A 16,476-nucleotide genomic window follows, 5' to 3' on the forward strand; every position below is an offset into this window, starting at 1 on the left:
AGAAGACTCTTAGGCCCTTTCTACACCTCCCGGCCTTCCGGGAGGGAGGGGGGAGGATCTCGTGATATTCTGCTAGCGAGATCCTCACCCTGGATCCACACATGGTGCGTGACATCTTAGGAGGAAGGAGGGATGTCACGCCTGCCATTTAAATATAAATAAATAGGGGAGATGCAATAATTTTTTTAAAAACAACAACAACACCCACCCCTGCTCCCCCCACCCCCATGGGCACGGAGCACCCAAAGAGCTCCATGCCCTGTGCCCATTTCCCACCTCCTTGCATTTACTCGCGAGGAAGCGGAATGAAGCAGGGGCAGGCGACCACACATCTCCCGCAATCCCGGGATGGTCCCAGGAAAGCAGAAAAACTGGGAAATTCGGCAGGGTCTTGCTATTTTGGATGTTTTTGTGGATTTAATTTGAGAGCTTCGGCTATTGGGCGGTATAAAAATGTAATAAATAAATAAATATTGTTTTACTCTGTACAGCACCATGTACATTAATGGTGCTATATAAATAAATCATCATCATCATCATCATCCCTGGGATTCCCTGTGCATCATTTAGATGCACAGGGACAAGCCTGGGGGGAAACAATGATGTAAAAAGGGCCTTAGATTCATTAGGGTTTAAAGTTCTCATTCTGAACATGCCCCAGAGACGCTCTAATAGTGCAACTTTACAGTGTGCTACTTTATGGAAACAACTCCCTCTTCACATAAAAATCAACATATCCATGTATCTAACTGACAGCAAAATCAAAGGTAGGACAACTGTCACAGATACAGTTTAGCTACCCAGCCCACTCAGAAACAGATGTAGATATTAAAATGAGCGGGAGGAAAGGAGTCCATTTTGCAAGTAGGAAACTTCAGTTAAATGTGCACTGTTGATTCTTTTGTGAGATGAAAGCTCAAGGTGTCACAGTCCTTCAATCTTCAATGAAAACTGAAACAATTTCATATTCACAGTCACTATACCAGGTAGAAACAGCATGTGTGTATAGCAGATACCCTTAAGAAACTGAGGCCTGGTCTACACATGCATCACTTCAGGCTGCAGATGGGAGATGCCATTTTTTAATGCTCCCTCATAAAATTATTCCTCACAAGTAAAAAGAAACTAGGATATAAGGGGAAAGATTCTAAGTCAGGCTTCTCTCACTGTTATGCTGGTTTTCTATTTGCAGGGAGTGTTTTACACAGGGGAGCATTCAAAAACATGGCATACACATCACTGCTCCACATTGCAGTGAAAAGTGGAACAGCCCATTCTACCATCTCATGTCCAGGGCCAGTTTATACAGAACCAGTAAGCACCTGACAGCTCTCCAAAAGAATGTGGAATATTTAGGTTGACCATATGAAAACAAGGACAGGGCTCCTGTATCTTTAACAGTTGCATAGAAAAGGGAATTTCAGCAGGTGTCATTTGTATGCATGCAGCACCTGATGACATTCCCTCTTCATCACAACAGTTAAAACTGCAGGAGCCCTGCCCTTTTAGCTCCTGCAGCTTTAACTGTTGGGATGGAGAGGGAATTTCATCAGGTGCTGCATGCATACAAATGACACCTGCTGAAATTCCCTTTTCTATGCAACTGTTAAGGATACAGGAGCCTTGTCCTCCTTTTCATATGGTCACCCTAGGAATATTGGGCAAGTCTGATTGCTCCCTAGGCCGTTTAGAGTGACGTAGTGCTGAGGGTCTATGCAAAAAAAGTTCCCCAATATCTACGGAGCTGTGTGGTGCGTCTTAAATAACAATAATCCGAAGTGTTGGGCAGGCCAGATGGTTAATGAATGAACTCTGAAAGCAGATCCCGTCAAGCTGAAGACCTTGTGACCTGTTGACACTAAATGCTCTCTAGCCATCCTTGCAGCTAAATGTGCATGCAGCAATTTGGCTGAATGAATGAAGCGCAAGGCAGCTTAGATAATACCCGTGGACGGAAACCCAGCTTCCTTCAAGTGGATAAATTCCTTGTTGCATCATTTCCTTCTACTAAGAATAACTTCATCATGATTTTGAGGGCTGAGCTGGTGTCAAGCAGGCATCCTCTTCTGCAAGAGGAAATTGACCTGCTGGGAAAGTGAGGCAGCTTTCCTTCCAGAAGCTGCCGAGGAGCTGGCGCGATGCTATATCCTGATAAGTCGCCAGGATGTAGCCATTGTCCAGTCCGTAGATGAAGACGCTTTCTCCTTCCTCTCCCTGGATCACTCTCACTGGCCGGTTGTGAAAGGAGCATGGGACATTATTAGCACACAGGAGGGAAGTAGCAGCTCTCTGCGGTTGTGTAAGTGAAGCATTAACACTCTCAATCCCAGAGACAGATGCCGCCCAGCAGTACCCAAGGGAGCTATTGACCCTTCTTAGCACTGGAGATCTTCCAAGAGAAAAATGGGAATCATTCCATAGTCCTCCAGTCAAAGGGCCAGAGAGTGTCTCAAGTGCAGCTCTGGGATCAAGGGGAAAACTGACATTCCCATCTGAGCCTCCTGGCTACTTTACCCATGGCTTCGTCTTTAGTTTCTTCCACTCCAAACAACACACAGTGGTTTTAGTTCAACTTATGTGGGTGAGCCACTTCGTAACATGTTTGGTGCCTTCAGGCAACGATACCCTCCCACCCCTTTTTCCTTCTTCGTCCTAGAGGCAGCCAGCAAGAAACACGGTCACTGCAAATACCTCTTCAATAGGAAGAGATGGGTCAAGCTGTAAACATTGATTCCGGCTATTGGCCACTGTGGACCCCTAGCTCAGGTGGAAGGAAGCCCAGTTCAGAGGGACCTTCTCACTCTTTTGATATTCTTTTCCTGCTCTGTACTTCCTAATGAGCAGGAAAATGGTTGCACCCAGCAATGGTTGTAGGGAGCTCCCTGAGGCCTCTGCAGTGTCCCTCCTCTCTGTATAGGTACAGAACAGCATCAAGGACCACTATCCAGTCTGATTTCAAGATGAATTCCAGGGGTCTACACAAGACAGCAAGAACTGCTTGCATGGCAAATCCTAAAACATTAGGAGTACAGGTACAGACAAGGATACCTTTCAATTCAGAGCAAACCAAAGTGCCTTGCAAATGAAGATGACTAACTTTCTTTATAGACAAATGCTTTCCCCACCCTGGTCAAAACCAGCACCTCATGAATACTTAGTAAAACCCAGCAATGTTTTCTATGCAAGCAAAGCAGTAGCCACCTTGCATGTGCCAAAAAGGAAGGTGCATGGAAGTAAAGGGAATTCCCCTGTTTGCATTTGCATTAAGAAAAATGATGACTACTCTTGACTTCATCTCTCTGTTCCCTCTACCCACATACTGTGCTTCATCTCCCACTCTCAGAGAAAGGGTCATTTGGAGATAAATGCACTGACCTACTTTCAAAAAATTCCAGCCACATGGTGATCAACCTGGTTTTGGTCTAAACTCTAGAACGACCTCGTTGAAACATTTTTTGGTATGCTAACAGAGTAGATAAAAATCAGTATTTTATATCAAGCTAAAATTTGTTTTTCTAAGTAAAAAAATAAAACTCTAGAGATCAAACATTATTTATTGTAGAATGAATCCTCCTCCAGGTGCCTACTATAAGGGAGCCTCAGAAGACGGCAACAAGGGAGAGGGCCTTCTCAGTGGTGGCCCCACAATTATGGAATGATCTCCCCAATGAGGCTCACCTGGTACCAACATTGATAGCTTTTCAGCACCAGGTCAAGTCTTTTCCCAGGCATTTAGGTCTTGAAATGGCCTATTCTGGGCGTAGGATGGAGGTGGCTTTGGATCCACTGGATTCAAAGTCCCTCTGCTCCCCAGAAGGAGCTCCAGTATTGGGTGCCTCAGCTGTCCAAGCCTGGGCTGATGTAAGTTAAGCTGTTTCAATAGGTGGATTTCAATGGTTGGAGGGGGATTTTAAACATTTACTGCCGACTACCAGGGGAGAAAAGAAAAGTAATCAGGTTAGCATGAGTAATCAAGGCTTGGGAAGCAGCAGAAGTTCTGGCACTTCACCTCCCCCAACCACACCCATAAGATGGCACTGATGGAGATTTACTTCCCTCTAATGGACATATACTTCCCAAAAGCACTGTCCTGCTCCATAACTAATAGCCTTTGCTTCTGGAAAATTCTGTGCACTTGGGTCTTCAAGTAAATAGTCTTGCTTGGGGTCCTTACACATGCACAGAGAGAACCAAATAGAAATCTTGAATTTCACAATTGCTAAACTATAAATATATAACTTCTGTAGTGAAAAAAACATAACCGGAGGTTTCAGATTATGCATAGTATAGGAGTCCTATTTAGTTGTAAGCATATTAATTTAAGAATTAATCATTTACTTCTTACACCAACCAGTCAGAATACATAATTGTTCAGGAAAGATTTTAATGGCAGGGTTCCTTTTTATCCACAAATTAGAATATGAATTAGAAAGTTGGAGGCGTGGTTTAAATCAGCTACTTAAATCAGCCCCTTTGCTCTGGTGGTTTAAATTCCCTTGATTGAAATCAACCATCCTGCTGACATGAGCTGGTTGTACTCTTCTGGAGGAGAATTGCTCTGCAGCAGCTTCTCAAAGGGAAGACACAACTTTCCTCTCCCAAAATGGGTTTGTTTTAAATGCCAAGGTTTCATTTTCTCACTGTCCTGAAAAACAGCCTGAGTAAACCTCAGTACTCCCAAAGTTCATTTTCCAGATCTGATATGGGGATATTAGTGTCTGTTTCTTCCCCATCACATCACTCCTGCATCTCTGCTCATGATCCTAGTGTTGTCTGTACCCTGATAGCACCATCCACTTAAAAGACACTGGTCTTGGGTAACAGCTTTGGGGCAAAGTTGATGGCTTTGCCAAATACCAGCAGAAAGGTAAAGAGATAGATGTGTCATGTGAACCCAGATACAGTGGTTTATATGAGGCTTAAACAATTCTGTTCTAGGGTTATCCAAGGGTTGTTTAACCCACAATGCCCAAGTTCACACGACATTACATATTCAAAATGGCAGCCAGCATACATCTTAGAGCCTCATAGGTTAACCCACAATGGCTTCATGAGATATATGAACTGGCACAATGGGACTTATTTTTGAGTAAACACGAGGCTTTTGGTCTCTAGGAATCTACCACATCTAATCAAAAGCTTTAGCCAGAAGGTCCAATGAAAATACAGCAGACGGAACCTCTGGAATCTCCTCTTTATTGCACACTTTCGGAATATGTATTATGTCCATATTAAGATTTGTGGATAAAAAGGAACCCTACCATTAAAATGATCACAGAATCATAGAATTGTAGAGTTGGAAGGGGCCTATGAGGCCATTGAGTCCAACCCTCTGCTCATTGCAGGAATCTGCCTTAAAGCATCCCTGACAGATGGCTATCCAGCTGCCTCCAGAATGCCTCTAGTGTGGGAGAGCCCACGACCTTCCTAGGTAACTGGTTCCATTGTCGTACTGATCTAATGATCAGGAAGTTTTTCTTGATAAGTCCAGCCAGGATCTATGTTTCCCCTCAGCCTTCTCTTCTCAAGGCTAAACATGCCCAGTTCTTTGTCTCTCCTCATAGGGCTTTGTTTCCAGACTGCTGATCATCCTTGTTGCCCTCCTCTGAATACTTCCAGCTCAGACTACCCCTGAAAAGTGTAGTGCGAGACAATGACTGTGACTTAAGTGCTTGGATCTATTGATGCACCACCGATTGGCTGCAAATTTTAGTTTAGTCTGATTAACATATGACTTGCCTACTGGTAGAGAAACTACTTGCTATCAGACCATGAACCACAGCATATGACCACGTCCTAAGGGAAAACAGAGGAGCAGCTTCCCATAGCTATGGCAGCTCTAAGTGAGAAGTACCCTTATCTGTTGGGTGAGTTTATGCCTATGTTGTATTCTGCTGCTTTTACAACTGGAACTTCTATAGGAAATGACCATACTACTATGTTTGTGCTTCAGCCTAAATCAGTTCAGTTCTAAATCAGATTTTGCTACATCTGCAAAATCCAAACATTCCAGGCAGCCAACATCAAAGAGAAAGTGCAATCATTTCTTGGATTCAGAGTAACTTATTCTGCCTGAAACAGAAATGGTTAGCTAGCGTGTCTTCTTCAAATACTGCATCCTGCATAATTCTTTATTCACTGCAAGGGAGTATGAGAAAGAAGCAGCTTTCTTCCAACAGAAGTTGTGTGTCGGGAACAAAATTGGATAAACAGGATTAAACTAAATTCCAATGGAATTGAGTGCACAAAAGTAAAAACATGTATGCTGGATCAGACCGAAGGCCTACCTAGTCCAGAATTGTTTGCACAGTGGTCAACCTGATGCCTATGGCAAGACTACAAGCAGGACATGAGCACAGTAGCCCTCTCTCAGTGGTGTTTCCCCAAAACTGATACAGGCCCCGTTCAGACAACATGCTAAACCATGTTGCTTAACCACGAAAGGGTTAACGGAATGCATTAACCTTAATGCATTTCATTAACCATTTTGTGGTTAAGAAGCATGGTTTAGCATGTTGTCTGAACGGGGCCACAGAGAGACATCCTGCCTTCAATACTAGAGGTAATACATAGCTATCATGACTGGTAACTACTGATAGCTGTGTCCTCTATGAATTTGTCTATTCCCATTTTTAAAGCTGTCCAAGAGGATAACCATCACATCTTTGGTAATGAATTTCACAGTTTAATGATATGTTGTGTGAAGAAGTACTTCCTTTTATCTCTCTGAAAGTCCCACCATTCAACTTTACTCGATGACCCTGTGTTCTAGTGTCTACACTATGCATAATTTTATACCCTCCTATCATGTCCCCCTTATTCACATTTTTTTCTAAAGCTAAAAAGCCCCAACATAGTAAATGTTACTCCAGTTTCTTGGTCATTTGGGTTGCCCTTCTCTGCATGTTCTCTAGCTCTATAACATCCTTTTTGTGGTACAATGACAAAAACTGTACATTGTAGTTGTAGCCCAAGTGCAGATGCACCATCAGATTTATATAAAGACATTATGCTACTGGCGGTTTTATTTTCTATTCCTTTCCCACTTGGAAATTGCCCTTTTCAGTGGCTGTACACTGGGTCAACATTTTCATCAAACTGTCCACCACAACCGAAGATCCCTTTCCAGGTCAGTCACTGCCATGTCAGACTCCATCAACATATATGTGAAGTTAGAATGATTTTGTCCCCAATGTGCATCACTGAACTCCAGTTACCATATTAATGCCAATTCCCCCAGTCTGGAGAGATTCTTTGGGATCTCTTTACTGTTTTCTCCTCCCTCGTTTTTTAATCAACCCTAAATAATATGGTGTTGTCAGCAATCCAATCACCTCACTGCTCCAGATCATTTATGAACAACTGAGTTATTGCAGTGAGGGGCAGAAGAAAGACTTGATACAAAAAGGTATAATGTCTACTCAGGTGTAGCAGGAGAAGAGAAACATATGATGCACAAGAAGAAGCAACTACAGGGCCAATCCATTATTAAGTGGCAGTGAAAACAGATCTGTAGGAATCTTATAACTGAAAAGAGGAAATCAGCTTACCCAAACTTCACATGGTGTGATAGAATTGTCTGTATAAATGCAGAGCTTTTGCACAGTTAAAGGTGTGGTCTCTCGCAGCTTGGAGGCCAGGAGCATGCAAACGGCTCCCAGAAGCTGCAAGTGATTTTTGCGAGTGGGGACACATGACAGGTAGCGATCCACATAATTCATAGCCAAGGGGAACACCTCTTCTTCACACTTCTGCTCCTCACAAACCTGACCAAAAACAACCAAGGAGAGAATGTTTATGAATAGGGCAGCCGCTCTTGTCTACATAGTCATTATCAAAGTGCTTTTGCACTTCTGTAAAGATGAAGGAAGGCATGGAGATTAAGGTATTAAATGGGGGTTCTGAAGGTACAATCCCCTGGTCCTTCTGCAAACTTGGTTAGGTCACTGAGCCACATTTCCTTATCTGTAAAATGGAAACAGCTCCCTTCTTCATTGGGGGCTGTAAAAAGACATAAAAGTCAATCCACAGATACTCAGATATTACGATGATCAGGACAAGAGAAGGAATCACAGACACAGCATTTTCTATCAGGCAATCTCGATGTTAAACATATACAAAACCATGGTATTACTCTTTGAATATAATGTTGCAGAACTCTTTGGTTGCATGTTTTAGATTTTACCTCTTCCTTTTTCTTGAGGAGACAGTGAAGCATTTCTGTAAAATGGCTATAATAACAGGCCAACTTTGTAAGCCTATTTATTTAATTGAATAATTTATACCCCACCCAACCTCTAAAGAAAGTAGCACTCAAGGGTGCTAAGAGCATTCACAAAGAAGACCAGTAAAACAATAACTGAGCCATTTAAATTTCAGAGGCATTGAGCACCCTCAGATCCCATTCATTCATGTATTCAGGGCAGAAGTCTTTTTTCAGTCAGCATTCACTGTAATTGCACCAGAGATGTTTCAGATTTGGAATAGAGAATCAGTTGTTGGTTTTGAAAATTCTGCTCCTGTGTGTCATGCACAATGAGTAAGAGCCCAACCACTCAACATCATCTTATCCCTTTGACTACAGAACATTATGAGCTCAACCCTCAAAAACCTGTGCCAATGCAAACTCCATTGAAATGAATGGTGCTTGCACAGAGGAAACCATCAAATGATGACAGTATTAACCAAGAATCATTTGTGGAACCAAAAAAAGCCCCGACTTCCAGTCCCTCATCCTGACCACTGACTAGACTAGGTTACCGAGATGCTGCCCATATCGAATTCAGCTTAGTAATTAAAGCACTAGATTTCTCCTTTTTCAAGGAACTCATTCTTCATTACACAGCTTTCCAACTGGGCAGTTTTTGTATGGTTTTGCTACCACTTGGATTTTCTGTTTTAAGGTCTTGATATTAGTTTCAATAGGTCAGTTTTATATCTATATATATTTAAGAAATCAACCGACTCTTGCCAATTAATCCACAGAACTTAGAAGAACAACTCTTACTAGTCCACCTGCTGTAGAAAAGGGCAGGAAGGGGGATCAACTCTCTTCCACTTATGAGCGCTTTTTTCCCCCTGTTGCAGGTGATCGGGCAAGTGGCTCTTTACAAGCCTGAATTTATTAGCCTATACAGATTGACAGCATGATGCACATTCTCTGGGGAAAGTGGCCGAGATGTTTTTTCAAGATATCATTTAGGGGGGAAAAACAATTATCTGAATTCATACAGCATTTGTCTCCCAAACATACCATTTTACCAACTGCAAGACAGGCACAAGAAGAGCTCCTGTCCATGAAGAGTGTAAAAGAAGTACATGCTTACTCAGAAGCAAGTGCTGTTGACTTCCATGGTTTTACTTTCAAGTAAATGTGTATAGAATTGCAGCCTTAGTCTACCACCCTGTTTCCCATAGGCAGAAATTCAACAAGTGGAGCTCTCTCCATTACTTCGACTCCCAAGTTTGAAAATGCGTTGCCTGTTGAATTTCTGCCTTTTATGCAGCTTTTTTAAACTGGGTAGTCCAGCCTGAATAAAGAGAGCAACCTTACTTCAGTTCCATTTTGATGAAAATCCCACAATATTTGTTTGACCTGCAGAGAAAACCTTTGTCTTATTTTTATGTTTGATCCAATGCATTCCCCCACCCCATCCTTTTTTGTTAAAGTAGAGAGCAAAGTTTTCTTTTCCCCCTTTAGTTATTTTCTCCCTTTCACCTTGCACTGGAGATTTGAAAATTTGCGATTACATTAATCAGTCCTTCGCTCTTGCGGCACCGACAGGACTAGTGACCGGGGACCTCTAGAGGCTACATTACACATTGCCCCCAAAAAGGGGGTGCACGTTGCCTAAAGAAGGATCTTTTTCTTGGCACAGGACCAATACGGTGCTTTTCAGCTGCCCCTACACGGGGAAGGCAAAACTGGAAGGGACCATCGGAGGCCTCTTTTTACATCTTCAATATTTTCCTTCCCACCCACATCATGACTTCCCGCAACTCCTCCCCGAGCACACAGATTTGGCCAGTTTTAATAAGCATCGATCCCTGCAGAAAACTTGGCATAGTCCCACCCCGCTACTGCTCCAAAATACCCTCTTTTTTTCCAAGAGAGGTGGAATCCCCCGCCCTGCCCCACAATTGAACTTAAGCACGGCTCTCCCGCCACATCAAAACTATTCCAAGGCCTCAATCCTATGCACACTCGCCTGGGAGTAAATTCCATTGAACTCAACAGCATTTACTTCTGTGTAAACATGCGCCAGGATGCACGACGGCTGTAACCCTAACATCCTTACCTGGGAGTAAGCCCCACTGAAACGCATGAGGCTTGTTTTCGAGTAAACACAGTTGGGATTTTTAATGATTATTTTAAGATTTATGATGGGGAGCCGGGAGAGGGCTTTGCTAGCTGGGCTCTGAGCCCGAGAGGAGGAGGAAGGAAGGGATGGGTGGGGGAGCGGAACTCCGGCCGGCACACAGACCTCCAACATCCAGAAAGCCAACATCTTCCGCATATAGGGCTGGATCTCCTTCTGCACGCACTGGAAATAGGAGACCCGCGGGCTGTAGCGCTCTTCCTGGCTGAGTAGATTCTGCAGCACCCGCCGGTCCTTTAACAACTGCGGATCGCGCTTCGCCCGGATCACCCCCTCCACGCACAGCAGTTCCATGTGTCCGGATCCGGGGATGGGAATGGAAGAGCGGGCTGGATTGCAACGAGGGGATGGTCTCTCTGTGCTCGCGGGGAGTTGGGAGGCAGGGAAGGACGGGAAGGCAGGCGGGCGGGCGGCGAGAGGGAGGGGAGGATTCTCCTGCACTCACTGCCCGGGAGCAGGCTCGATCGAGCAGCAGCAGCAGCAGCAGCGCCGAGCCCAGCCCAGCCAACCTCCCCTCCCCCTGCGAGACGCCTCCGACCTCCCGGCAGCACTGACACTAATGCATGTACAGCAACGAGACCTTCGGAGAGGTGGAGCCGGGCCCCAGATCCTCCTCCCCTAGGAGGGAAGGTGGGAGGAGGAGGTGCGGTCTTCTCTCGCGCCTGGCTGGTGCCCCTTTGTAGGCCACGCGAGGCAGCTGCCGTCATAGGGGAGGAGAATTCCTTGCCACTCCACCCCTGCACGCTTTTCCCTACCAGAATGTTCTTTGCGGCAGAGGCCCTGGTATGCCAGTCGGGCCCTCTCAGGATCTCTTCTTGCTCCTCATGCTATATCCTCCTCACGAGTAATGGACGTGGTAGACCACGAGAGCATCGCGCAGCGCGGGGGACTTGCAGAGGAAAAAGGACCATCGCTTGGGCATGATGAGTGGAAACTATCCCTGCAAGACGCAGCAGCCCTGCCAAAGGGTCCCTGATTGAAAGATCACCTCCACCCACCCTTGTTCACAAGAATGGTTCACAAACACACGAGTGGGCCATTGCAAGTGGGCCCTGCTACAAAATGTTGGATTGTGCAGCGCTCCTGTTACCTGTTCCAGATAGTCAACCATGCCCTTCCTCGGTTTTCCCTTCTCCCTCATAGTTGCTCACGAGCTTTTTGGGTTCCCCTTACTCTGTACACCTTGGGGTTCCCCTCTATCTACTAATACCTCCCTTTTGTAAGTGGTTAGTGCCATTTTGGCTAGATAAGCAGCAGCACTCGTGCCTCAACGACGGAAACAGGGAACAAAGGGGAACCTGCAACAAAATGCTGCAGTGTTCAGGTTTCCAGCCATTCCATTACCTCTCCCCCACTTCCTGCTTTTTTGTGTCCTCCCCTCACTTCTCAGCAGTCAGAATTCTATGCACACTGAGCATGCTCAACCCTGATGGAGGGGGAGGAAGAGTTCAGCCTTGAGAGGGTTTTTTATGTATTTCTGCATAACTTGGGGTTCTCCCAAGCCTACTGATACCTCCTCCTTGCGCATGAATGGTGCTATTTTAGCTGTATCTGAACAAGCAAATTGAGATTGCTATTGATATATATGATATATATTCTCCCAATGGACGGAGAATATATCTGTATATATTCAGGGATCTGTATTGGGGCCAATTCTTTTCAACTTGTTCATAAATGATCTGGAACTAGGAGTGAGCAGTGAAGTGGCCAAGTTTGCCGATGACGCCAAATTATTTAAGGTGGTAAAAACAAAAGAGGATTGTCAGGAGCTCTAAAAGGATCTCTCCCAGCTGGGAGAGTGGGCATCCAAATGGCAGATGCAGTTCAATGTAAGCAAGTGTAAAGTGATGCACGTTGGGGCAAAAAATCCCAACTTCAAGTATAACCTGGTGGGATCTGAGCTGGTGGTGACCGAACAAGAAAGAGAATTTGGGATTGTGGTGGACAGCTTGATGAAAACATCAACCCAGTATGTGGCCGCTGTCAAGAAAGCAAACTCCATGTTAGGCATTATAAGAAAAGGAATTGAGAATAAAACTGCCAGCATCATACTGCCTTTATACAAATCTATGGTGCAACCACACTTAGAATCGTGTCTACAGTTCTGGTCACCACACACACACACATATATATATATATATATATATATATATATATATATATATATTATTGCTGGAAAAAGTGCAGAAAAGAGCAACTAAAATGATCAAGGGGCTGGAGTATCTCCCCTATGAGGGAAGGTTACAACAGCTGGGATTGTTTAGCTTGCAGGGGGGAGGGGATGAGGCTGAGGGAAGACATGCTAATGATGTACAAATTATGCATGGTGTGGAGAAGGTAGACAGGGAGATATAATTCAAACAAAAGTGAGATAACAATTACATTGAGGAAGGACCTTAGGATCCAAAACACGGTAATTTTTAATAAGCCACATCTCCTTTTTCACCCTTTTGCCTCTGGCTTTTTTTGGCTTCCTCCTTGGGGTTCCTTCTTTTTTTGGCTTTTGTATCAACTAGCACAATCTTTTGTGGCGTTTTGATCGGTCCTAATAAAGATATCGCAAAATGCAGATTTTGGATTTTTAAAAAAGGATCCATATAAAAATGCTCAAAAGAATGTTGACACACAAAAGAATTCTAAAGGTGACTGATGGTAGGTTTTTCCTTTGCAAGAAGTCATGTGGGTTCTCCCTCAGCAAACCTTGTTCTATGTCATAAGCAGGGAACTTCTTTCACCCCCAGGGTTGAATTCGATTTCGGAGAAGCTCTCAGCTTTTGCATTCAAGGGGTAGGTGAGGGCAACAATACAAAAGATACCAGCATTTTGTAGCTTAGCTCTTACTGTCATTAACTAAGCCTTAGGAAAGGCATTCCAACCTTTTAATATGGGAGAAAAACTGAACAAAAGCAGGGAAACAACCAAGCAATCTGTGGTTGGGGAAAAGGAGATGGGAGCAAATGAAGGGGCTTTGGCCATATGGGGAGCCCTGGAGGGCTGGATTGGGACCCCAGCCTGAGATTCCCCACATCTGTTCTATGTTTTCAATGATTCTAGCTTTAATAATTCTTTCCATGTTAAGCCAAAAGAGATGAAATTCCCTCGCTTCCCCCCCCCGCCCCGATCCTTTTTAAAAAAAACTATCATTAATACATTGTCTGCCTTCCAATCTTCTGGTAAGGAGGCCAGTTTTAATTATTTTGCATATTTTCTGGTAGGTAATGAAAAAACCCCTCATTTGCCCTGTTTTAGAAATCTGACTCCAAAATGTCCTTGTATATATGCCACCTAGTGCACTGAATAAGATCAGTATGTGACCTCAAGATTCCACACCTCTTATTTTTTGAAACTTAATTGTTGAATGCACACTATTGTTGTTCCCCGTCTCGATCCAATCAGAGTGGGGGTAAAAAATAAATTATTATTATTAATAATATGACTTTTCAGATTTCTTATTCTGCCTTGGGTGGAGAGCTAGACTATTCAAACCAACATTAGTGATTCTAAACACATTTTTCCTTTAGTCGTAGAGGAAGTTCTAGGACAGGCATATAAATACTAGCCACTCACCTGGATTGCCTGTGGTAAGAATATTATCCAGGTGTTTTCCAGGGTAGATCACAAATGACTTAATATAAGTATTTGTGTACAAGTTGTCTAATATAACTTCTTTTGCTTTATTATTTGAGGAGTTTTGGTGTAATGGGCAGGCTTCAGCCTCTACTTTGTTACCCCAAGATCCACCAGCCAGAATCTGGTACAAAAGACATGCACTTCAGATTTTAAAAATTCTGAGCCCAGGGATTTTAGTACAAGAATGGAATGGAGCTCACAGTTGTCCCATTCCACACAAAAATCCACTCTTGGTTAACCCTAAACTTTCTTCAGTTCAAGGGTATAAATTAACCCTTATTATTTAGCTTTGAGCAAGGAATTCTTGTCTTCTTGACTGAGGAGTTCTATTTTCTTTCTACTCCAGGTGAAATATAGTAGATAAGAGTTTAAGCTGCCAAGTTTAATAATTACCTCAGTCTTGAACTTGCTAGACGGCCCTTACACAAGCCTCTGTCCTCTCTGGCTCTTTTCAACTATCCACCCTGCTTTACAATGCGAAAAAATAAAGTTGGGCAACATTACAAAATGATAATGATAAAAAGATAAGATAACAGAGAATGTATGTGAAACCCTTTGAACATTCTAAAGTGCTATACAAATCCTAAGTATGGCTATTTATAGGACTTTTCTATATGGAGATTTTAGAAGTGTTATCTGATATGACTATTGTGATAAGAAAGATAAAACCAGCTGGTTAACTAGATTCTTATGGCCAAGCTAATTCTACCATGAATAGATTGCAAATGCCACCTTCCCTTGGGAGCTGCTAAACTATTGTTCAAGGAGTGGTCCACTAGTTAACAGGTCACATTTCACAATAGCCCTTGTAGCCGTGAAAATATGTTTTTAAATGTAACACCTTAGATAACAACTAATTCTAAGAAACTAATTGGTTTACTGTGGTACCAGCTTTCATATGCAAACGTTTACTGACTCAATTAGATAGAAGAGGACAGTGAGTAGGTGTTGCTTGGAAATTAAGATGATAGATTTAGATGACTGAAGGGTTTGTGATTAAAAGAATATATTATTATTATTATTGTTGTTGTTGTTGTTGTTGTTGTTATTGTTATTATTTCTGTATCACCCAATATCCAAAGATCTCTGGGCGGTTTACAACAATTAAGTTTTGTAATACAACAGCATTAGAAAATGCAACATAATAAAAACTGTCTAAAAAAATTTAAACAATGTAAACAGCTAAAAGCAATTTAAATAAACATTATATATCCTAATAGACCTGTTCAAAACGAGCAGATATAGACGCCCCATCAGATACCATTAAATGCCTAGGAGTCTTTTCCTGGCACTGAAAAGATGTGGGCCTCAGTGGGGAGCCCATTCCATAGTGGGGGGGGGGGCACCACTGAGAAGGTCCTCTCCCTTGATGCCTCCTTCTGAGTCTCACATGGAGGTGGCACTCAGAGGGAGGTCCCAGACACTGATTACAGAGTCTGGGTATATTCAGGTCCGGAGAAGCATGCTGTCAGGTATTGTAATCCCAGGACATGTACGGCTTTATAGATTAAAACCAGTACATTGAATCAGGCTTGGAAACATACAGGCAGCCAATGGAAGTGGGCCAGAATTGGTCTTATATACTCAGACCTTCTAGTCCCAGATATCAATCTGGCAGCTGCATTTTTCACAGGCGGCAGTTTCTGAACAATCTTCAAGGGCAGCCCCATGTAGAGTTCATTGCAATAATCTAACTTGGAGATACCAGAGCAGAGATTACTAAACCAAGTTATCCCTGTCCAAATAAGGGTGTAGCTGGGGCCCCAGTCAAAGCTGAGAGCAAGCACTTTGTGTCACTGAGGCCACCTGAGCCTTAACTTATAGAGATGACTCCTGGAGAACCCCCAAGCTATGAATCTCCCCTTCAAGGGGAGTGCAACCCCATCTAAAACAGTTTGAACACCCTCCATCTGGTCAGAAGAACCACTCAGTAACAGCATCTCAGTTTTGTTTGGATTGAGTTTCAGATTGTTAGCCCTCATCCAGTCCATTGTCACAGCCAGACACTGATTTAGCACATTGACAGCCTCACCTGGTGAGGATGAAAAGGTGAAATAGCTATCAGCATACTGATGACCAAACACTCCAAAACGTCGGATTACTTCAGTTAAATAGCATGAGAGCCAAGCCAGTACATTACAGTGGGCCTCAGATAGGTCCATATTATCCTTATTTTTGTGATGACAAAACTCCCTTGTATGAAGAATAAAGCTATCTGGCAGCATTTACTGGACCTAATAACATCTGTTATGCTATCCAGGGTTCAGTCAGATACACACACAAACAAACACACACTGCCAACAATGCCCTTCTACTTTGGCTAAACATGGCAATTCCTTCATAGGAGAATATACTGAATATATCTCAAAGGAAACCATTAAGTTAAAATGAAACAGGAATATATATTACTGTCTCCCTGTATGGACTTTCTCTATTCTGTGGATGGCAGACAGGGCTGAAGCATATA

At 43.3% G+C, this 16,476-nt stretch overlaps 1 protein-coding gene across 5 annotated transcripts in view; it reads right to left on the minus strand.

The window, feature by feature from the left end:
- CCND3 (cyclin D3) overlaps positions 1-16,476 on the minus strand; it is a 91,430-nt gene that overhangs the window by 11,625 nt on the left and 63,329 nt on the right. For 4 of the 5 annotated variants that reach the window (XM_063141819.1, XM_063141794.1, XM_063141803.1 and 1 more), the window contains one exon: positions 7,551-7,766. In XM_063141819.1, coding sequence (XP_062997889.1) covers positions 7,551-7,721 — 171 coding nt within the window. In that variant the 5' untranslated portion in view covers positions 7,722-7,766. Of the gene's footprint in view, positions 1-7,550; positions 7,767-10,484; positions 10,876-16,476 lie in introns of those variants that run through there. The other variant, XM_063141788.1, reaches the window with a different exon arrangement.

Source organism: Elgaria multicarinata, chromosome 1 (genome assembly GCF_023053635.1).
Source record: "Elgaria multicarinata webbii isolate HBS135686 ecotype San Diego chromosome 1, rElgMul1.1.pri, whole genome shotgun sequence".
NCBI classification, from domain to species: Eukaryota; Metazoa; Chordata; class Lepidosauria; order Squamata; family Anguidae; genus Elgaria; species Elgaria multicarinata.